Source organism: Calidris pugnax, unplaced genomic scaffold (assembly GCF_001431845.1).
Source record: "Calidris pugnax isolate Ruff unplaced genomic scaffold, ASM143184v1 scaffold211, whole genome shotgun sequence".
NCBI lineage: Eukaryota > Metazoa > Chordata > Aves > Charadriiformes > Scolopacidae > Calidris > Calidris pugnax.
This window is the reverse complement of record NW_015091083.1, coordinates 2,311,620-2,335,317: the sequence shown is the minus strand read 5'-3', so window position 1 is coordinate 2,335,317 and position 23,698 is coordinate 2,311,620. Positions and strand designations below refer to the sequence as shown.

Below are 23,698 nucleotides of genomic sequence, written 5' to 3'. Positions count from 1 at the left end.
TCTCCGGTCCCTTGTTAAGGGTTTCTGTCCAATAACGGTGCTCTCTGCTCTGAGGCACATTTAACTGTGAAGTTTGCAGCGGGAGAGGCTTTCCTTCAAGCTGTTAGTGTTTTATCCTGGCAGGCTCCTCGAGGTTGTTGTGAGGAGTCTCGCCAGTTGGTGAGCTTTGTAATCTAAACCAGCTGTCCCAGGCTGAGGCCCCCATTTGCATTGTTTAACATACTTAGAAAATGAAGTGTTCATTTTTAACATTCCTCCTCCAATTGGTTTAATGCTGAATTACAGAAGAGAACTAAGCAAAACCAGGTGCTTTCTCTGTATTCTCTCCAGTGTCTGAGGAGGTACAGACGGCTCCCGATCTTCTCCATTACTTGCTATTTCATTCTTTGGACTATAAATGACTGAGGAACTGAAGTACTAGCAGAGGGTAATGTTTGGAAAAACTTTCTAGTTACTCATCAGCACAGACTCTGGTTTTTTTCCACCTTTCCCCAACGGTTTTGGACATGCAAGGATTAAAAAGGTAAGTGGCGTGCATGAAACTTCTTTACTTACTGAAGGGAAACCTGCTCGTGGAAAGTATCTGTGGCAGGGATTCGGTGTGCCAATCCACTTGCTAAAGCCATTTGCAAAGAGATGGGCTCGCAGTTGTCAGAGGTGGGGAAGGAGGATCTGCCTGTTCCTGAAGCTTGCTGTCTCTGACGCTTTCCTCCTTGATCTGTGCTTGTACTCTGTGCTTTAGGAACCCCGGCATCCGCGGCAGTGCTGAGCTGCGACAGCAAATGATCCCGCTGGCTACAGGGATTGATTTGAGGCTAAATTAGTTACTATTGCAGAAGTTAATTGCTTGTTTAAGATATTTTGCCTGCTGGGCAAGCTACTGCGCCCAGCTGAGTACAGTGTTGATAGGCTGTGCTGCGTGTCTGTTAATAATTTTTGGGAGGATTTGAGATCCAAAGTAACGAGCAAATCGAGATGGTGGTTGCAGGCAGAACACGTATGAGGCAGTAAGGTCACCCCCCCACCAAGAGGAACAAATATATCATCTCGTAACAACGGAAACTAAAGACTGTCTAGAAACGTATGAGTTTTGTCTGACCCGTTTTATAGGGGATTTTGCTAGCGTGCACTGCTCTGCAGTAATGTAGAGCGAAGCCCAGTTGCTAAGTGCGGTAACGTTCAGCTGTAACCTGTTGTATTTCCTTCTACTGCTGTTCTTGCTATATGCAAAGTGAGCCTGCAGCCTTTATACCAGTGCACGCTTTAAAACCTCCTCAAAAAGCTTTGAGGAATCAACAAATGAAGTGCAAGTGTAAATGGATAAAGTTGTACTTTGAATGCTTTGCATCCGACACACAGGAAAAGTCTGTGCAGAATTTGCCTTTCCTTGTCACTCACAAGCTGCCAGCAAGCACGATCCGTCTCCGCAGCGCTATGAACAACCGTGTTAGGATTTATGTTCACTTTTCAGAGCTTGTGCCTGTCTCCTCATTTAAACCAAATGTATTCAAATGTGTTGGTCACTGTTTGTATGTGGTTTTGCCTAATGCATTTGTAGGTCTTGTTCAGCAGCTCAGTTTGCACTGGAAATCGGAGACAGCTCGAAGAGAGAAAGTTGGCAGCTTGCTTGGGTAGCAGAACTAAGGCTACCTAAAATATCCCTTGCTTCCTGTACTGGTTTTATGGGAATATATTATATACAATTGCCATTCAGAACTAGAATCCAAGATAAGCAAGATGTGGGTCTAATTGTATTGAGAAGAAATTTTATATAAGGCAGCAGCAAAGCACTGAAATCCAGAGTACTTAGCAAAAAAAATCATTTCTTACTGTCCTTTTCTGCTTGTTAATAAATACTTGGAGGTGGGAGCTTAGTTGACCAGAATTTTGATGCTCTGGGTAAGGAGTTCCAAATAGAGCTATAGAGCTCTGTTAGCGAGGGATCCTCTTCTTCCAGTTGCAGTGAAGAGACCCAGTAGGTCCCACTAACTGCTAGAACTGGGGAAGGCTCCACTGAAGATAGCAGCTTCCACTAGCTGATGACCTGGCACAGTGCGTCTACTTGCAGAGCAACGTATTACTCAAGACTGAGTAAAGGGACAGAATCTGGCCCTAAGAAAATGGATTCATCTCAAATGTAGCCTCCTGGGGATGAAATGCGGTTTAGCGGTTAGAGCGACTGGCGTGGATTCAGGACCTCCTGCACGACATGTCTGCAGCCCTGCCAACGCGCTGCGCTGCGAGCTTCCGCAGGGCCTGCGCTCTGCTTTACCCAGCTGTAAAATGCGCATGATCTGCAAGAAAAGCTTTTATATTCTCAAAAGAAAGGTGTCAGAGAGCGGCAAAAATCCTTCACTGAAGATTACATGCCTGTTCATTAAACAGCTGCTATATGGGGTATACGTTAGTTAATAGAAATATTCAGTCTTATTCTGATCCCAGTTGCAAAAAAAAGCCATAGTAAAATGAGTGACTCTGAGATCTGAATCTCGTCCATAGTTCTATTATGGCCCCCCTCTCCAGGGGCCAAATTTATGTTTGCAAATCTCTGCGGAATACGCTGTAGCATCATTAAAAATTAATTTGTCCATGTGTATTTAATGCTGTGTAATGAGCCTGGCTATCAGAAGGTTTTCAGCCTATTTTCTGTGCATATTACAGGATACTGACTGCTTTCACACTGGCCGTCTGCCTTTCAAGCCCTGGAAAAGCACAGGTGAGAGGTGCACGCAGAGATCTATGTGCTGCTTTGTGCTGAAGCGCTGTATGGCATGAGCCGTAACTGGCGAGCAGGTGAAGAGGAAGCTCTGTGGTCTGGGGTTTACATGGAAAGGAAGCTGTGTGGTCTAAGGGTTTAGAGGGGAGAACTTGGAGCCAGCAGGATTCTGGAGTTGAACATGGACCGAGCTGATTGACTCATCTTTGCCAGCTCAGCAAAATATCCCTGTAGAAACCTGGACCTCGCTGAAAATCTGATTCTGCCTCTGAACTGAACAATTCTGGAAAAGGAAATAAGAAAAGCCATCCCATGAGAGCAGGGACAGCTCAGTTCTGTGGCGGGGAACCTCCACATTTGGAAAATTTATTCACATAAATAGGTATTTTCTGTGTACAGCAGGACCTTGTCTTAAGGCTGTTTAATTTTGGACTGTGATCCTGAATAACTGTATCCTAGTTTTCATTTTAATTTATGCCCGAAACCATTTTTGTTCAAGAGGCAGGGCTTTTGAGGGTGGATGGAAGTAAAGCCGTCCAGTTTTTGAAATAGCAGAAGCATTAGTTCTTTGTGTTCTTGGGCTCCACTTGGACTTTAAATTAGGAAAAACAGTTCCCAAAGGCATGTTAAGTTTGAATTCCTAGTTGATAATCCAGATATACTCAGTGTCCAGAGCTGTGTTTCTAAATACCTTTGCCAAAAGACTCTGAAATATAGTCGTTTTTTTTCTACTACATTGAAAATTTCCTGCACATGGCATGCTTATTGATACTTTTGTGAGCATTAGATCTCTATGGGAAATGCTTTTCATGCCCCTGGAGAATTTTTGAGATGTCTTTAAGGGTTTGTTTTTATAATTTAAAAAAATAATGTTGCCATTGCTGTTTTTATAAAGACATCTTGTACCATAAATTGATTTTAAACCAAGATGCCAGCAACAAATTCTTTCTGAAGATATTGAAACTGGTCATTTCAACAATATTGGAATATTTTCTAGAATAAAGTTCCAGAAAGTTGTTGAAACCAGTTCTACAGTAGTTTCAGTGTTACTATCCAAAAGAAAATAACTTTGTTAAAAACGATCTTAACTTTTCCTGCTACCCTAGGTGTAGTGTATACACCACAGCACAGAAAAGAGAACAAAAAGTAGAGTATGTACATTTGTTAAAACATGAGGCTGGTTATACATTCTCCCATCAGAATATCTTGTCTTTCCACAGCATGATACCAAAACACCTCAGAGTGGCAAAATAAATGAAGGCAGAATTCCTTCATAGTTGTTTGACACTACTAGAAGTGGTTTTGTGTATTCATGTGTGCAGGTGGCAGATGCAGTCCAAAGGGGGCCACGTGTTTCACTTCATGTCCCCTCCCTGGTTCCTGCCATGGCTGGCTTCCCCTGATGTACCCATCTTCCCCCTTGTCTCCCATCTACAACTTACTACATTCCAAACATGAACCAAGTACTTTTACCCTTCCACTGATTTCTTCCACAAAGTCCAAAAATAAGTGTCTTTTTCATTGAACAACAGCAAAAAAGGAAGAATCTTGAGCACACTCCATCCCTCTGCCCTCTGGTTACTTCAGTGGTTCCTGTTTTCTGGATATCTCTTCCTTACATTCCTTTAGTATAACCTGTTAACCGTGCTTGTGGAAACTGCTTGGGTTCCCTGTTAAATATTTGGAGGCCCAGTCAAAAACTTGGGAGAGCAGGGAATCATTTTAATGGGCTTTGATGTGACCATTGCCAGGACTGGCACTGTTTTAGACCAGCTGAGGATCACACATGAAGTGCTGAAGACTCCAGGCTGCAGCCCTGGTAAAGACCAGCACCATAGGATAGGAAGGAACAAGGAACCTTGCAAGCCTAGAGCAGGCATCATGTAAAGATTTATCAGTTAAAAATCAAAGTATTTGGTGTAAAGTAAAAGCCTTACTTTTTAAAAGCTTGTTATGTTTTAACTATGGCTTCAATTCAGTCAGATGGCCAACATGTTGAGATGTATGTTCTGAGTTGCTTAAACGTGGCATTTCACAGAATCTCAGAATCACAGAATTTTAGAGAAGTTAGCCAGTACCTTTTAACTGAGCCACCCTGCTCTGGCAAAAACAAAACCACAAAACAGAAGAATGTACATCTTTGTTGACAACTGGTATGGAACCCATCGCACATTATGTGTTGATTGCCCCAGGGGAGATGAACAGCCTGATACTGTCACCACTGAAGGGAACTACCTTCTATTCGGTGCTGGCATATGTGCTGACGCCTCAGGTTCATCCCTTGCTGACTGTCCTTTGGGGAAGGAACTTTATTTTGGTGTATTGTATAGTGCTGAACAATTGTACTAAGATGAACATTTGACTCTGCAGCTCTGTCATTTCACAGTCACTGAGTGTCCTTTGTTTTCTCATTTTAGCAACAATGCACTAATGGGTTTGACCTGGACCGTGCCTCTGGGCAATGCTTAGGTAGGACTTCAATTAAATCACTACATTTAAATTGGGGTTCAGAAATCCTGACTTCATTGAGTTAACATTGTGCTGCCGTTAGTATGTTTTAGTTGAAAAATTCTTGCTGTGTGATAAATATGTGTGTTTGTGTATATGTATATACAAAAATATATATGTATATATAAATATGTGTGTGTATTTACATAGCAGAAGTATATACTGATCTTTGACATTGTTGAGATCCTAATAGGCCATCAGTGCTTCTCAAATAGCTGTGATGCATTGAGAAGAGTTTGAGAGCTCAGTTTAGTTGCCAAATTACACGGGTTGTTTACCCTCCTCTTTCTCTTCCAGACTATTTACTATCTTTGTTGGCAGCCTCCACCTGGAGACTCAGATAAAGTCAACCACTGCTCAGGGTTGAAACTCCAAGTGAGCTGTTGAGGCAATATAGGGAAGCACGCTTTACCCTCTAGCATCTTTTTATCCATGACATTCAGTCTCCAGGGCAGCATCTTCTGCGTGCATTCAAGTCACTCGAACAGTACAGGAAAAACCAGCTACAGAGTGCATGCCCTGTCATAGCAACCTACTGCTTGAATGCTCAGTTTGGCTAAACCATTTGTATCTTTCTAAATTTAATTCAGCAACGATCTCGGTCAGAGCAAGAAAGAGGCCTGAACCATGTCCCCAGATCTGAACATCCCTAACTTTTTCTGTGGGAGGGAGCTCAGGAGTTCCAAATCAGGATCCAAGTTTCACAGCTGGGCAAACCAAACCACCAGTGTTTGAAATACTGATCTGCATGTTGTGGTTTGGACAGACCCTCTAGCAGGAACAGGCAGTAGCGTGCTGTAGCCATGTGTAAATCAGTGTTTAAACTGAACATTTATAGAATAACAAAGGAGGCTTTCCCCTCTCCCTCTACCCTCTAATAGTGAAGTAAAACAAGTAGAACACAGGATATGTTGAATGTATGGGATGTTTCCTGTTTTAGTATGATGTAACTTCAAAGTGAGGCTCCACAAGGAAGGATTAGCTTTTCCATTCAAAAGAGAGTATCAAATTTTTTAGCAAAGTCTTGAGAAAAGCATGTTAACTATTTTTTTGTTTAGGTCCCATTAAGAAGCAGTCACTCATTTAACTTTTGCTCTTTCCTTCCAGATATTGATGAATGTCGGACTATTCCTGAGGCCTGCAGAGGAGATATGGTGTGTGTCAACCAGAATGGTGGCTATTTATGCGTACCCCGAACAAACCCAGTGTATCGGTCACCATATCTGAATCCTTATTCAAATATTTATCCACCGCCCCCAGCACCAGGCCCGGTTCCTAACTACCCTACTGTTACAAGACCTCTGATCTGTCGATTTGGTTTCCAGTTGGATGAAAACAATCAGTGTGCTGGTAAGTAGTAGAAATCTTTATATTTTTATTTATATTGAAGCTTGTCTGATATTGGAGAACAATTGTCCTTCAATTTTCCTTTAGTTACTGTATCACTCAAGCCCAGTCTTTTGAAGTTTGCCTACTTTTTTTAAAGGATGTGAGCTCTACATTTCATATAGTCATTATTCTATGCGAGCTAAGATATGATTTAATCCTATTATTTAATGAGGAAACCAACTTTTATGAGAGAAGTAATGTTTTTATGAGATAAACAACCATCTGATAGCAGGTAATTTGTCTGTGCATCAAAGGCATGCCTTTTATGTTTATGATTCTGTCCCTGAGAGAGAAGATAGATGGCCCTCCATTTGAAGCATCAGATGGGGACTGAGAAACGCTTGATTCAGTTATTGACAGTATGTGACATTGTTCAGATTTCTGGATATCAGTCTTCCTCCTTCAAATGGTATAAATAAGAGTTGTTTTCTCCTGTGCTTTGCGTTCTTCACTTAGACTGTGAGCCCATTGAGCACAAACATTGCTTATCTAGAGGGTGGTACACAACTGTTAGCACTATCAGTGTGTTAATGGCTGTAGACTTCAGCTGAGACTGGAACTCCCTTGTTGAAGGCACTGCGCAAACACGTGGGGAAAGAACCGCTGCCCCAGAGTGCTGACACCTTGATATTCCCCAATCCCCAATGCAAAAATCAAATAACCCTATGAAAATTTTCTTGTGTTGGTAGTTTTTCTACTTTTGCATCTTTTGATAGATTCTGATTCCACTTCATTTTATACTGTGTTTAACTTGGATATAAGTTGTTCCTGTGTTACTCAAATGTAAGGGAGATTTAGACTGTATCCCTGTGGTTTTCTTGCTTTTGATAACGTCATGTTATGAAGGAATGGAGAGAAAATTTCTGAACTAAATTAAATTCCACTGGCCAAAATATTTCTTTTGATGCCAAACTTGGAATCAAGAGATCAGGATCATACTGATCATTGGCAGCTGGTCAGGGTAAATGCTGGAGATGTAGCCCACGGATCTACCACAGAGTTAATCTATAACCACTATTGTTTCTGTGTCTCAGCTGTCCTAATGGTAAAGTGAGGTTTTCATCTGTTATTGTATGTAGCTAATTGTCTGAAGGTTTTTATCAAAATCTTTTTTGACCTAGGACAGGCCTTAGACAAGAAAAAAAGTCCAAACTACAGAATATAGGAGCTTTCAATAATTTCGCTTGTCTGTAGAGTAAGGAACTGCATTTAACTCAGAACATTTCTTTTTTGAATGCTGCTACAGAAGAACATAAGAACTAAAACTAACTTGTCTTTCGGGCTGATCCTGCCCTATTGTCTGAAGTTTCTGGCAGGACGTGGTTTCAGATGATGTATTTTGTTTGCTTCCCAAGTGAGGACACCATGATGCTTCATGGGAGCTGTGAGCGTGCAGATTTAAATTCAGCTAGTTTGGGGAGCATTTTTCTGTGTTTGAATCATTCACATCATTATGTCTGAAGGTGGGAAAAATGTGTTTTCTAACCAGTGCTAGTAGTAATACCTACTGGAAAATAAAAAAAAAAGCAACCTGTTGGTTTTTTTTTTTATGAGGAGTTTTGAAATCCTAGGATAACTGATGAGTTTGCTGTAAAAATAAGCATATGTACTACCCAGTCCTTTGAAAATTGCAACTAGTCCCTCTGATCTTAGCAAATTGATCAACTTCAGTTATTTTATTAACTGATTTGTAAGCTTACAGGAGTGTTTCCATTTTGCTAACTTTGATATAGATGAATCAGGAAATGAGGCAGTTAGTGGAAAAGAAGTGCTGAAATCAAAAGGGAAATGAAAGCTCTGTAATTTACCCTCTCAGTCCCGCTGCACACAAACCATACTAATCAAAACAGGTGGATTTTGGAAACATTTACAGTGGACCTTCCAACCTGCAAAGGGCATGTATGTTCCTATCCACGCTGGAAGAAATGTGAGGACTAAAGTTTTCTTCAGTGAGGGCTGTTCACTTCTGTCACTTTAACTTTCAAATATGGGAATTTAATCATGAGGAAAAGTTTGGTGAATAGAGACATTAACAAGAATAGATGGGAAAGGGCTGACTGTCATTTGAGTACCACAGCTAGCTGGAAGCTGTTTTTGAAAGTCTACATGAGGTTTGAATTTGGGCAGATGATGGATCATATTTGTGTTAGAGAAAGACAAACAAAACTTAAAGAAAACAAGACCTGTCAGAACGAAGGGGTCTCTGCTGTGATTAGATTTTAGTGAAATCCTCTGTAGACGTTCACAGTATTGATGCAGTATTTATTTTTTTATCTGTGTGCCCTAGGATGGAAAATGTCTACACCAAGGGCAGTGATAGGAGTACATGTGTCACTGCAGTGGTGGTAGGAAGGACTGATCTGTTTCCAGGGCTTCTGGTGCATTAACAGGGGTGATGTGCAGCCTCATGCTCAAAGGCCTTGGAGATGAGGCACCAGGCAACCTTGACAGGGTCTTCAGAAACCACCAAAATTTCACTCAGGTCATTCAAGAAAGTCTGAATCCCATGAGTCATGACTCTGTCTTGTTATATGCCAATTATAAGCATTGCATCATGTTAATAGTATTTCAGTTTCTCTGTGGCTTGTCAGCATTCAGCATGCTTTTAGGATATGAAGCCCCACAAGGGTTAATTTTATGGTGGAATGGTTGCAAAGAGTAAACTGGAATCTCTTTTGCCCAGTAGCTGAGCCACTATATAACTTACAGGTTTGTTATGTTAGTGTTCTGGCACTGCCTTCCAGCACCTTCTTTCCAAATAAAATTAGTCACAGGTATTTCCATTAGAGATAATGAGGCTTTTTGCTATTGACTTCAGGGGAACTAGAGCTATTCTAATGCCAATGTTTCTGAGAAATCTCCAACTTTTAACAAAGTACACATTTTTGTCTGGTCAGATATGGGGTTACAGGTCTGGGCCACATTTTCTATAGCTAGGCCAACAGAAATCTTTACTTTCTTTTTGAATTCCAGTCAAAACGGCTTATTAAACACAGGAACCTTCCCTGGGAGATTTGCAGCCTCAGCTTTGAAGCGCTGCGCTTGTTCAAAAGACTTCCAAAGTGAAACAGGATAAAAATTTGACCTGAAAGCTGTATGGGAGTTAACAAGTTGGAGTTTTTTGTTTTGTTTTGTTTTGTTTTTCTCTATCCCCTCCTTTGCTGTAACTGACAGATGTAGGAAGGCTGTGAGAGGGTCGCTCTGTCCTGGGCTGGCACCTGGCCATCCTGCCAAGGCTCCCCGTTCCCTGGCTCTCAGAGGAATGTGCACCCCGGGTGGTTCAAATAACATTCCCCCTGCTGGGGGCTGGTATACACCAAGACAGCAAAAAAAGAAATACAAGTCATTCTTCTGCCTTTCAAGCTTTTTTGGCCTCATCCTTTCTGACCTAGATGGTTATTGACAGGGGTTAGGTGTCCATGCTCCTTCCCCATCCTGTTCACCAATCAATCTTAACAAGATTCTTTTATCTCCAGATCTTGTCTTTTGTGGGAAAAAAAATATCCTTTCCTGGCACACGTCCCTCTCAAAGACACCTGTTGGTGACCACTTTTCCCACTCCATTATCCTCTGCGTGGTGCAGAAGTAGCTGTAGCCATTTGTGGCAACAGGCAGAGAATTATTTTCATGATAATTATGTTTTAAATCTTCTGTGGGTTTGATTCGCGATACGTGGTATTTTTACCCCTGGAGTTGCTGTATGCTTTATATCTTGTATGTATAAATGTACTGTGTTTTCAACAGCACGAAGTCTGTGTAAACTCATTCCAAAGCAGGTTGGGAATAATTTATAACCACAATTAATGCTGGAATAAAAGACCACATACAGGAAAAAGCAAAGAACATCTAGTGCAAGAGCACTGCTTGAACTGTTTGTCTTCTAGCACTACTTCTCTATAAATACAGAATGGTTAGTCAAAATAATGACTTTTTTTTCAAGGAACTTGGTCTAGTAACTGTTGGCAGGATTAAACTGGAGCGAGGGCCCATGTTCTTGCATTATACATTCATGAGCTGAGAGCTCTTTCCAATTTCCCTTCACTCCACCTTGCTGTTTCCTGATTTACAATGATCTTTAAAACATGCCTCAAACATAGATCCTTCTGGGCATTGTGGAAAGAACTGTAATGGGTGGGCTCTTATTTTTCCTTTCTCTCCCATTAATTCAAATGCACAATGTGAGGAGATGATGGGGGTGGAGAGGCATCTAAGAGGGTTCAATGGAGGAGTCAGAGAAAGCAGAGACAGACAAGTAGACGTTAGAAAAGGTGTAAGCATAAGGCAAGATAAGTATGACCTAGAGACAGAAAGGAGGGAGGAGGCTGGAGGAGGCCAGAGGAGTTAATAAATGTGGTGAGTTGACCTTGGCTGGATGGCAGGTGCCCACCAAAGCCACTCTGTCACTCCCTTCCGCAGCTGGGCAGTGGAGAGGAAACAGGGCGGAAGGCTTACGGGCCTTCACCTTTCCTCATTTCTCAAAGACTGCCAGGACTTCCTACATTCCCCACGTACAGGTCCCCAGTCCTACAAGTATGGAGTGAAACTCCTTCCTTCAAAACATTACCTTTGCACAGATGTTGTTTTGATCATTATCATTTATATTGCAAGCATATCTAAAGCCCACATCCAAGCCTGCAATCCTACTGACCTGCCTTGTGTGCAACCTCATTAAGAACAGCCTGTGCTTAGATAAGTTTTCAAGCAAAATAAAGGACCCTGATGTGCATTTCTGGGGAGGGGAGAGGGAAATGAAGAAACAGGGACCTGGGAGAAGGTGCCCAGGTCTTGCGGGCTGTGCTGAGGATAGAGCCCAGGATTCTTCATCCAATGGCTTAGACACTAAGCCAGGCTACTTCCCAACAGTGACTTTCTACAGTGAACTGTTTGGGCATATAGAAACAAGATGATTGACCCTTGATTATCTAATGTGATGAGACTAGACAAGCTGGGTAAAATAAAGCTGTGGAAAATACAAAAATACAAAACTATGTACATTAAGAGAGAAGACCATATGCCAGGGGACTAATGGAAGAAGGATCATTAACATTGTAGAGTACAGACATACTTAACATAGCCCTGTCCCATTGGATAAACCCACACTCTACAGCTCCAGGCAAACACAGCTATAATTCTTCTGGGTCCAGCCTCAGTGCTTCTGTTCTGATGGCCTGATCTATTCATAAGCCCAGCAATCTTCATAAAGGTAGTCACAAGTTGACCATAAAATATTCCTGGGTAAAAAGATACATCTGAAAACACTCAGACTGCCTTTCTCCTTTAGGAGACCATTGCACTGGCACAGAGGATGGGCTGGGGCTGAGGAAAGGCAAGATTCAAGTAGTGCCTACAGTAGGGTCCAGCAGTAGGGTCATTCCTACAGAATTTTGACCACCAATAAAGATATCCTCCCCCAGCAGAATTTACCAATGAGAACAAGGGTAGAAATGCAACTTTTCACTGAAGTGAATCCATCTGTGGTGGAGGGGTTGGCGTGATAGAAAAGGTTGCTGCATGTATCTGTCTGTAGCAGGGTAAACCGAGCCTTCTGTGGCTTGGATTATCCCTTCTCATTCCTTGCTAAGTGCGGTGTGGGAGGAGTACGGTCTGGTGGTTAAAGCACAGGCGAGCACTTCGTTTATTTGTGAAGCTTCTACTACTCACAAAGAAATGAGTAAAATTGAACCAAGAAATATAACATGCAAGCCAAGAAGGCTGGCAGGTTATTAAGAAAACTGGCATCTCTGTGTACCGGAATGAAAAATAGCAGGCTCCTGGGTATGGCAAAGCGTAACAGTAAGTGGGAGTCCATCATTCTGCATGTCAGTGCCTTTCAAGCATCACCAATTGACCGTATTAATGCGCAACTGAAGGGAGAAGGGAAACTAAAATAAACACTACTAGCCACAACTGAACTTGACTGAACTACAGTCATACTGGGTAGTTAGTTGGATAGGTCAACTGGAGACCAAAAACTCCTCTTAGAATCGTGATTATGGTCCCCATTGTCTTTGGTGAAGATTTTAGGATCTTGGAGCATAAGTTCTTGCAGTGAATTTATTAGGTTTAGGTTCATCTGTCTTGAGACTAAGCTGCTGACTGTGTTTTATGGTCAGGGAATTTGGTACAATATTTTCCTCCTGCGAAACTCCTGATACCATTATAAGGATTTCTTAGGCATTGTGTGGGAAGAATAGACAGCAAGTCAGAAGATCACCTTATGATTAAAAACTGTGGCAGCCAGGAGTGTTTGAATTTGCTTTCAACTTTAGCTTGAACTAGACTGATTCTGTCCGTGGAATCAGTCCGTAGGCTCATCACTTGCTTACTAGGGTAATTAAAAGTTTTCTGGTTTCTTCTGTGCGGAGTGGTAAGAACCCAGGAATCCCATCTCCATTGCGCTCTGGAGACTGCAGAGGGAAAGGGTATGCAAGGGAAAGAGGTTTTACTGATAGACTGGGTTTTGGTTGGTTTAATGACCTTGCTTAATCTTGTTCTCTGAATTTGGAGTTATTGGTCACTGGGCTCTGTGCCAGATGATGCATATAATTCAGTTGTCACCAAGAGCCAGTTGGCAGGAGGTTATATCTGACTCACTTCAGAGAAGCAGCAATGGTGCCCAGCCTGCCATATCTTCAGGCATGTGCTGGCCAGGGCAGGGCTCTCACCCCTGCTGTTAATCTCTGAATGATTCCTTAGTCTCATGCTAACAGCGGTTTGATATGCAGGGCTTTGTGGCCGCCTTGTCTTTATTATGTCTTACTTCCAGGGATTTCAGCAGTGCCAGATCAGTTAAAGCTGCTATGTACCGATTAGCTCTGTCTGCTCTGGAGCAGCTTTCGTGAGCTTTCCTTTGTGGGATAGCTGTCATGAAAGGCAGTCCCGCCAATGAGACAATTACAGGGCTTAAAAGAAAAGTAAGTCACTTAATGGTGCTGGAAGATTGACTGACTTCATGAGTACCCTTCCCCAGTCCATTGGCTCTGTGGTTGGGCTCTCATTTTCCTAGGGGTGTCTGTTTTGGCTGTGGGTGACAGTCCACACATAGCTTTCTGCTGGGACCCTCAGGGACTTTGGTTGCATGAGTGACGCCTTCTTTACCTCCCTGTGGCACAACGTGCAGACTTGAGTATGTGATAGAATGTCTCCTTTTCCTGGAAGGCTTATTTATTTTCAGTGCCCTTAATAGCACCAGCACTCTGCTCAGGCCTACGTTAATCTTTGCTTGTGTTTGCAGCACCCACAGTACCTAGAGGTGGCAGTCTTCTCAATGACTTAAAAGTCACCGTTTTTCTTGGCCTCTCCCTTATATTTTTTGGGTCAGCTTTGTTTCTTTTCACTTGGTTCCAGCCTGAAATTGGCCATGGCTGTATGTCACAATCAAGATGTTAAGCCAAAATATATAGAAAATATGAATTGGCTCCTTTACCAGTGTAGATCAGCCAGATGGACGGTATGTTTTGCCAGACTATAGGCAGAGGTAATGGCAATGCTGGCATTGTTCCTTTGTCTTGTCCATGGGATACCAGACTCATGACAGAGCTGCCATGTAGAAATATAAGAGCTGCCTGATGTTGTGTGGAGTTTAACATGCTCTGATCCCTCCATCTGCCAACTGAATGGCTTCCCATTTTAGTACTTCAATGAGATGACAGAATTTTTCAAAGCAAATAAAGCTACCAGAAGATGAATGGGAGTTACACATCACCAGCCCAGTTCAGGGGAGTAGTTTCACTGTTCTGCCTCTTGCCTGGGACGTGTTGCCCATTGCGGATGACAAGATGCACTGAAGTCCATCTTCAGTTTTAACACCAGCAAAACCCTCTCTGCTTTTAGTTCTTTTCAACCATAACTCATGGTTGCAGGTGCCCCGTGGTGTAAGACTACGCTGCAGTGTGAGAAGAAGGATGGTCCAGCTGATAGGGCAGTAGTACAGGTGACAGGGCAACTGAAATGAAGGCCCAGGTTCCCAAAGCTTGGTTAGGTCCCTTGCTCTCACTGGCCTTCATCCTCAGTGGAAGCTTAGCATGTAAGTGCCCGTTGATCTGGCCTGCAGTCTTTGCCACAGGCTGAGTGCAACCTCAGACCTCTTTGCTTGATATTGTTTTCAGAATTAACTACTTATCTGAGGAATTGGAATACCTGAGTGACCAGCTGGAAACCCTTGAGGGCTCTAGGTTTTCAGGCAGAGGCATTCAGCACTTTCTGAAAGTCAGGGTGTGTATGGTGCCTTCATTTAGGCACCTGCAAGCGTGTATGAACAAACTTGTAAGTCCTTCTGGAATATTTCCTTAGCTTTTCTGTGCCTCAGCTCTACAACAATAACATGCCAGTACTGTGGGAATAAATCTGTGTTCATGAGGCATTCAGATACTGAAAACAGAGGTTCTTCAGCTAAACAGGGAGAGCCCAGGAGGTGGGGAGAGGATTGCATCATGAACTTGCAGGGTCTGAATGAATCCATGATCTACTGCTTGGTCTGACACTGTGTTCTTTGATTTGGGTTTTTTGTTTTGTTTTTCCACAAAAGGAAGCAATTTTAATGCCTGCTTTGTTCTAATATTTTGAGCTTGTTTCCATTTTTTTTTTTTTTTTTTTGTGAAGTAAAATTCTTGTTTTCCGGCCAGCCCCCTGAGTAAATGAAGCAGTAGCTGGTGAACCAGTAAATTGCTGGTTGGATCAAAGGCATTAAATGGTTTTGTGGTACAACCCCAGCATATCTATAGGTGACACTGAATGACTGAATGGGAGGACTGTACAAATAGTAATATACAGAAGTCTGGGAAAGCTACAATTGTGGTCAGGAAATGAAGGGACTGGAAACCCAGCAGCAGATGAAAAGATAACCTAACACTTGGCCATCTGGTGGAAGAGGAACAGTAGAAGGCAACGATGTCAAGAGCAGTGTAGCATGGGGCAGTAGTGTCTGGCAGTGGCACTGAGGCTTCTCATCCCAGAACAGAGAGGGAATAGTCCTTTGATATGTTCTGCTGAGAATGGATCCAACTGCCTGACATCAAGTCTAAGTTCTTTACTACCAGCTAAATGTAGATAAGTTTATGGAAATCTCAATATAAAGTAACAATAAATTGGGGACATTATTAAGGCTGACTGATTTAAAGAGTTAAGTATATTGTAAAGCTTAGAGTAAGATGACAGCAATTGGAACTGTAATTGTCAGAGAAGCAGAAGTTGTGTATGGTGGGTGGTACAAAAGTATGATTGTTCCTGTATAGGGTATAATTTGCTGAAATAAAAGAAGATTACTTTTAGACTTAACATAGTAAAGTGCAGTGACAGTGTGGTTTTTGACACCTTTATGACAGTGCAGTTATCAGGTTATACAAGAATACACTACATATGTTGTAGTGGAGGAATAGTACAAAATGGATCTGCAGAAGCATTTAAAAACTGCCTGGAACAAATGTTAGCAAGAAAGAGTTGTCTTGCACAAGTTGGGGATGGGATAGATGTTATCAGTTACCTATAAGTTGCTTCATTTCTGAGTCCTTTGATGTATTTCCAGCTTCCAGTGTGCACAGAGGCACAAAAAACCTCCTGTTCACGTCATCTAACACTGTAGAGAAAAGTTTGTAGCCTGGGTAAAAGCCTCCATCCATTAAATAGCAGTTATTGCCCCTATGGTGGAGCAATGCAAAACTGAGGTAGCTTAAATGGGTGGCCTGACATTCCCTTCCTGAAGGAGGAATATCTGGCAGAGTCAGTTTGCCAAACTGCCACTCCTTACCCCGGGAGCAGGAGCAAGGCCAGGGAGAGGAGATGGGGTACACAAGCTGTAGCACGCTGCTAATTTCCTGCTATCACAAACCCTGTGGGGAATCCCAAACCAGGCATAGGCTAGAGCAGCCTTGGATGATGCTCATGTGTTTCAAAGGCAGACTACAGCAATATATACAACACTTGTAGCCAGCAAATCATTAGGTACTGCACCTGGAGCTTTAATTCAGAAGCAGATTGAAATCATTTGAATTTAGAACAGGATGGACTTTGTGATGGAATAGCCCAGAACTGTCTATTGACAGCCATCAGTTGGTTTCAATACAGTCTTCCCAGAAGACTGTAGCATGCCAGTTTTAGGAAGGAGGTGTTCTTTCCCACTAAATGGGTGCTGTTTGAAGGTGGGGTTTTGTAAAATGTGTTTTATGTTATTCAGCTAGTACATTGCATTTTGGGGCAAAACTCGTAGTGAAATAAGTGATTTCATTTTTTTGGAACATGACAATTTGACTCATTGACATTTTCAAGAGGTTTAACTAGTTATAGATGAAAAGAGGCATGAGAGAATAATAAACTTTTACAAGGTTACACATAACACTTCTTACCCTGCCTATGACTTAAATTGAAAAAAGTGAAAATATTATCTCCATATTCCCCAGGCAATTTTGAAAACCTGAGTGTAGATTTGAGCCCAAACAGATATGACATAGACGTGTCCTGCACAGACTGGAGAATACCTCTAAATGTAATTAGCAGCTGACAATTTGTAGTATATCCATTAATGGTCAAGCAGGTCATGTATATTCTAAAGCTGATATGGGATATATATCGTCAAAAGATAAAAAATATCACCACACTCCGCTCCACCAAAATCTCCAGCTGACACCTAGAAGGTTGGGACATGAAACTACTTCAGAAATACCTTATCTACCCATGATTCATTCCATCTGACTTGGGGAGGGATGTGAAATGCTGAATTAAGCACTGTCTACAGTGTTTGATTGGCAATAATTAGAGAGATTACAAATGGTAAAATGCTAATCATGCTAAGGATATGCTAGGCATGCTTCTGCTGGAGATTAGGCCTTCTAAAATGTGCCTGTTCTCTTGCATGACTGAGTATGACCAGAGACCTTGTCATAACAAGGGGCTAATAAAGGAAAGTACTATAATAAAGGGAAAAATGTAATTTAGCTTTTCACTAGAGCAAGCCCACATGATGGAAAATTCACTAGGATGTGTAAGAGCAGGAGTTTGCTCCAGGATTAACCACAGACATTAAAACGTTCCTGCTGGTTGGGAACATTGCCTTTTTAGTTTACTTACCTTTTTTTTTTTTTTTAATTGCCTAAACAGAGCATGTTTTTTCAAGCCAGGCTCCTTGGAATGGAACCATTTGGTTTGGGAACACTCAATATAAACATGTGTCTTTCTGAGCTTTCATGGGTTCTGTGAGAGCTTGTGGGACTGCCTGTGATGTTGGTACTATGACTGGCCATGTGTTCAGCCTTTAGCACTAGTCAGCAATTTCTGAATTCTGGTGCAAAGAACATAAACTTATCTTGAAGCTTTGGGGACAAAAATGTGCAGATCTGTATGTGCAAGTAGGGCAGTCCTGGTTCTAGCTGTGTTTGTACAGCATCCGATGAAATGGCTCTACCACCTCAACAGTTTCTAGTAAATTAAGCAGAGGTTCACACTGATAACAAGGTTGTGTATATAAGAATTCTAAGTATTTTCTCTTAGCTACCTCCAGAAGATAATTTAGTGTGCAGTGGATTCCTGTTGCCTTCACAGGCAGCCAATTCCCTCAGTTGTACTGGTTCCTTGGTATAAGAAAGGTGTGGGTGTATGAAGGGCACCCTGCAAAGGACCACCACAGTGGTTAGAGGGTAGGAGCACCTAACATACAAAGCGAAATTGGACAAGTGTGTTTACTCTGCTTTAAGATGAAGCTGGTGAGGCAATTCTATGGCTTGTTGTCTTCAACTGCCTAATGTGAGCGTGTAGAGAAGACAAAGCCAGATATAAGAGGTGCACATGGACAGGAATGGGCAAAAGTTATAACATGGGAAATTGTTATTAGATATAAGGAGAAATGTTATCTCTGTTAAGGTGGTCAAACAGTGGAACAGAGGTTCACAAAGTTTGTGGCTAAAGGTGGTATCCTTGGAGAAATTCAAACAGCTGGAGAAGGCCCTGAGCAACCTGACTGAATTGCCCCCAATTTGAGTGGAGGCTTGGACCAGATGACTTCTAGAGGTCACGTCCAACATACCTTGTGCAATGGTTCTGAGACTGCAATGACTGAAGTGCAGGAGCCTGTGTCTGATACTGGTTCTAGCCTTTAATTTATCTGACTCCCTTAAAATGAAATTATATTCTCTTTGTCACATAGAATTTGAGTTTTAGCATTGATTTTAAAGTGCTGCAAGTTCTTTGGATGGAAGCTGATATAGTGAAGTAGAAGCAATAATCAAAAGTGAAGGATTTTGTTCTCAGCTTTTACATAAAGTCAGTCTTGAGTTTCACAGATTGCAAATTCAGTCGAGGCTATCCAGCTCAACACATTTATTTGCTGCAGGATAAGTAAAGGGAATAATATTTGCCTTTATCTTGATTGGTTTATTGATTGACAGGTGGGGGACAGGGCTCCCGCGAGTGTTAGGTGACTTTTATTAGAAATTTTCTTTGATGCAGATTCAGCCTCACATCTTGTCCTGCCTGGGAGTTTCACAACTATCCAGAACCTGTCACGGTCCTGCTCAAAACTGGCAGTTCTGGGAGCTAAACGAGTCTCAACTCTCTGCCTCTAAAGCCTCAGCACATCTGCTTTGAGGGCTTATTAGCTCAGGATTTCACAAATCTTGAGAGTTTCAGTCTCAATTTATGCAATAGAGACAACTGAATGGGTTTTAAAACAAAGAGAGAAAGAGAAAGGGAAAAAGCCCTTTGAGATAAAACACCTCTTTTTCAAGGGAGCTATGAACTGAGAGTAAGGAGAGCAGGACAACCGCCAGTAGACATCCACATCACACACTAATTGGAACAAAGTAAACCTCCCATATCCACACAGTTTTCATTTATCCAGGAAGGTCTGCAACCCAGTTGGCTGGCGGCAATTTTGGGAACATTGCTAGCAAATGTGGCTCAATCATTATAGAACAGAGAATGCCAAATCTGAGTTAAAGCCAGTTATTTGAGCAGGGATTATAGGCATTTTCCAATGATCACCACCACAGAAATAAATAAATAGATGGTTTGCTATGTATACACTCAAAGAGGAATGTTGCCCAACATGCATAGCTCTTTGCTATTAACAGTAATGAGGACACAGCTGTCTGAGCCTGGAAGACAGTATTTGCTGAGGATAATTCTCAAGAATTTTTCTTCTCCACTGGCTTTTGTCCACTACCCATTTTTTTCTTACAAAAGAGCCCAAAAGGCCCTAACATTTATACAAGAATTACGTTGGCTTTGTGATGCTTTTGAGATTGTTATAAAGCATGCTGACACACAGACAGATTTGAAACTCAGATGAAATATGAAAAACAATTTTCTCCCATGATAAGCTCCCCAATGTCTTTAGTGCCAAACATAACACTCTCTTTGTAGTCAATCACGACAGCTCCTAGAGCAGCTGGCAAGGGTTGCTGCCATGGGCAGAGATCTGAAGCTCTGCCCTCCCAAGGAGGAATTCTAACTCCCACTGCCTGCAGAGCTTGTGGCAGTGCTGGGGCACACGAGTGATATGAGTGTTGAGTCATGTGTAACTCTACCAGAGCCTCTAAAGGAAATATAAAACTACCCTGCTGTCCAGACACAAGTTCTGCAAGCACTGTTGGTGCAGACAGGGTCTTTTCCCTGGTTTTATCAGCAAGGTTCAGGAAATAAGGTTTTAGAAGACAAAGCACTGTAGTCTCCATTGAATGTGTGTTTGACTCATGCAGTGTAAGTGCCACAAGGCAATCTCCAGCCGTGCCACCTCCAGGCATGTGCCTCCTTGCGTCCTCAAGCCAAGCAGCTTTGAATCCAATCCATTCCTGGATGAGATGCTGGTTATGATTGTGGAAGCTTTGTGAGAGATTAGTTAGTGATGAATTTCATATCACTATTCCAGTTCCCCATAATGGAGATCCCTTGTTTACATCCATGCATTAGTTCTGCTTTTTCATATATATTATAGATTTCAAGGTATCTTGTGAGAGTGACTAGAGCATCCATACTGAATTCTCTCTAGAGTTATGTATATATTGCACACCTTGAGTATCTCTTGTATTTTCAGGTCTCCAATAGTTCACTCCCACAGTTGTTTGCACAACATACTTGAACTATGGTTAAAGCTTTTGTCATGTAGCACATCAAAAGTGGCGGCATTTTAATGGAAGAAGCAACCCTTCCAATAAAAGTTTCCTTTATGTCCTGCAGGTGGATATTTGCATCCCTTGTTTTCATTGTAGCTTTAATTTCTGGATCCATTTGGATTAATTTCTTCTGCTGTATTAAAAGTAGAGCTGTTCTCCTCTTTACTAGTTATTGTGGTCTATTCACAGTCTCAGACCTCTTCAGCCTGCCAAAACACTTGGAAAAGGAGCTCTTAATGACTCAGTTAAAATGTACGGTCAAGAAGTTCACTTATTAAAGGAAATGTAAACTGACCACCAATTGGCTAAACCAGCTGGCTGGACTATTTGTGCTAGTGATTTCTCAAAGCTCCCTGGGGAGTGAAAGTGGGAATAGCAGTTCTCTTCTTTTAGTTCTCTCATGCTCTGTACCCTAACAGAAAAGTCTTTGAAAGAATTTGTTGGAGGAGAAGCCAAAAGGATTTCACAGACATGTTTAAAGGCTTTATAAATAGTGCTTTAAACTCCTATATTGTTAATATATTCCTTCTTACAGGGTCTTTTTAAACCATCGCATAGAATTGCATAGAAAATATACAGTTCAGCCATAGAAAATTCACTTTTTCAGTGTTAATGGTTCTGCTCCTCTTCTGTGAAATTTTATAAGCCTTCTCCAGGGGTTCTTGCATGAGACTATTTTGTATCATGCAGCAAAGGGAGGACTCTAAGGATCTTTTGCTTGAAGTACGTTTTAATTTCTTAGCATGCACTTCCTGCCTCTGATTGTTCATCTTTTTCTTTTCCATTGCAATATAAAGTGCCACTTAGATAACGTCCCAGCAGCTGGGAGTATTCTCAGTAAGTGCTCCCCGGCTCCTGTCACCACCCTGAGATCAGCAGATCTCAGTGTAGCATATGATCATACGAAATAGATCATTTTGAGAAATGGGTAGTGCAACAGTAACACTCCAATTATTCAGCTGAAAGATACGTTTCCTGCTGTTGAAGATGAAACCATTGATGTGGGCAGCACCTGGTTTGTATCTCCTATTTCAGCAGACTCGATGTTGTCAGTGGGGTGCTTACACACCTCTACCCAGCTCCTGCAGGGTACTCGAGTCACTCTTGTTCTGCTGTACCACAGCTGCTTGGAATAGTGTAAGGGCAGCAGGTTGATAACTGAAATTCCCAAATCACATGCACTGACCATGGATTTTCTAAGATTTGCAGAGCCTGCACCAGGAAGTCATGAATCCAGAGAGTACAGTTATTCTCCATCCATGGAGTTTCTGTGTTCTAGCAAAGTCCTTAATTGAAATCAGTAGTTTGCCTTATTTCTGCTCCCAGAATTAACATGCACACTGTGCATTTGTGCAAAGGCTCTCATGGGGCACTGGAAATAGTCCACACAACTGGGTGTGATCTTGTACCGACAGGGAGCCCTGGGAATTGGTGGGGGTGAGGACCTGTGGTTGTGCAAGGTAGTGCTGGGTGTATGAACCACACACAGGTCTGTTCAGAGCTGGAGGGGAAGAGGATGCTGCCCCTTCTGTCCCCCTGCTATGCACTTATCTGCATGGCTGTCCTCTGAATCTCAATCACGAAAGCAGGGCTAGGAGTGTGCTCAGAGAGCAAAGTCCTTTCACAGTTTAGCTGTTGTTTATCATCTTTGAGTAACATTAAAAGTGCACTAGCTAAGGAAAGCTCAGATAGCTGGCAGGAGATCTAGAACCTGTGACACATGTTGAGCAATTTTCATACCAGGGAGAAGGAGCAGCGTTACAGATTCGTGCCTCATGCTATTTAAGGTCTACTTCCAGACTGACCATCTATGTGAAAAAAAACCACTTTAATCCTTGTTTAGCAATCGACCGATAACATAATGCATATGGGATGCAGATAGATAATGATTTCAGTGATCAACGGCCAGTCCTCAGACACTGAAATATGCAATTAAACAGGTGTTTAGGGAGTTGATCTTGGATCGTGTCCAAGCTCAGCAGGGTCAGTCGTCCTTGGAAAAAAACACTGACCCCACACAGCAGCAGTTTGAATTTGGCTTCAGTCTGCACTTTAGGAATGTGGCATTGTTATTTCTCCCCTTTTCTTACCAAATATAATTATCTTGAGAAAAAAAAGTTTTAAGAAAACATGTGATTTCACTGAGTAAAAATCTACTACTGAGGAAATTATTTCTGAGTGTCCAAATAAGAAGTGGGGGAGAAGTTTGGAGAAACTGCTCTGTTCCAAGTAATCTTGGAACTGATACTCGTGTTACTGAGCTCGGATGTTTAGTCCTGGCCTGCAATTATTCCTATAAAAAAATAGACATCCAATCTTTGTATTATTTTAAAATGGAGCCCTGAGGGTTATAAATGACTGAACGAGATTCAGTGTTTGAGCAGACAGAGATTCTGGAATGAGCTCGCAGCCTTGAGTCTCTCTGCAAGAGCTTTGTTATCTCGAGAGCAGGATGATCTCCTGGGGTTGTGCTGGTACAACAGTGAGACTAAAATACAAACAGAATAAAGAAGTAGGCCTTCCAAATCACTCACACCTCCTAGTAGAAGGGGGAAGAAGACTTTCCATGGCATACCTTTTATGCTCTGCAAGAGCTGGGCTGTCACAACTGTCAAATTAATCTTCAGCCTAATCTGTGCTGGACCCTGTGATGCTAATGGCTCTCAAATAATCACGATGGCAAAAACATACCCACTTTTGTCAATGGCTGGTCAAAAGAAGGAAACACAGCCATAGCTACTACTGTGACCCACAGAAATTTGTGGCATGATTATCAGAATTCATTACTTAAGAAAGGAAGTCATGCATGCTAAATATGTTCCAAATAGAACAAAATGTAACAGTCCATCTGTGAAAGAGCACATATTGCCAAAAGCATATCGTCTTGGAAATCTGCTGTCCACATTGGCTTCCCACTTGAATACAGAGTCCAAGCAAAGTTTCTCTTCTAATCACCAAAGCCTCCAAGAACGTGGTTCTAGCTCAG

General features: G+C 42.0%; 1 protein-coding gene across 1 annotated transcript in view; it reads left to right on the top strand.

Moving 5' to 3' along the window:
* The first annotated feature begins 34 nt into the window (after positions 1-34).
* FBLN5 (fibulin 5) overlaps positions 35-23,698 on the top strand; it is a 45,774-nt gene continuing 22,110 nt past the window's right edge. Inside the window, exons 1-4 of the mRNA XM_014957478.1 lie at positions 35-523; positions 2,662-2,716; positions 5,134-5,185; positions 6,332-6,574. Of these exons, the coding sequence (XP_014812964.1) occupies positions 507-523; positions 2,662-2,716; positions 5,134-5,185; positions 6,332-6,574 (367 nt within the window). The 5' untranslated portion in view covers positions 35-506. The remainder of the gene's footprint in view (positions 524-2,661; positions 2,717-5,133; positions 5,186-6,331; positions 6,575-23,698) is intronic.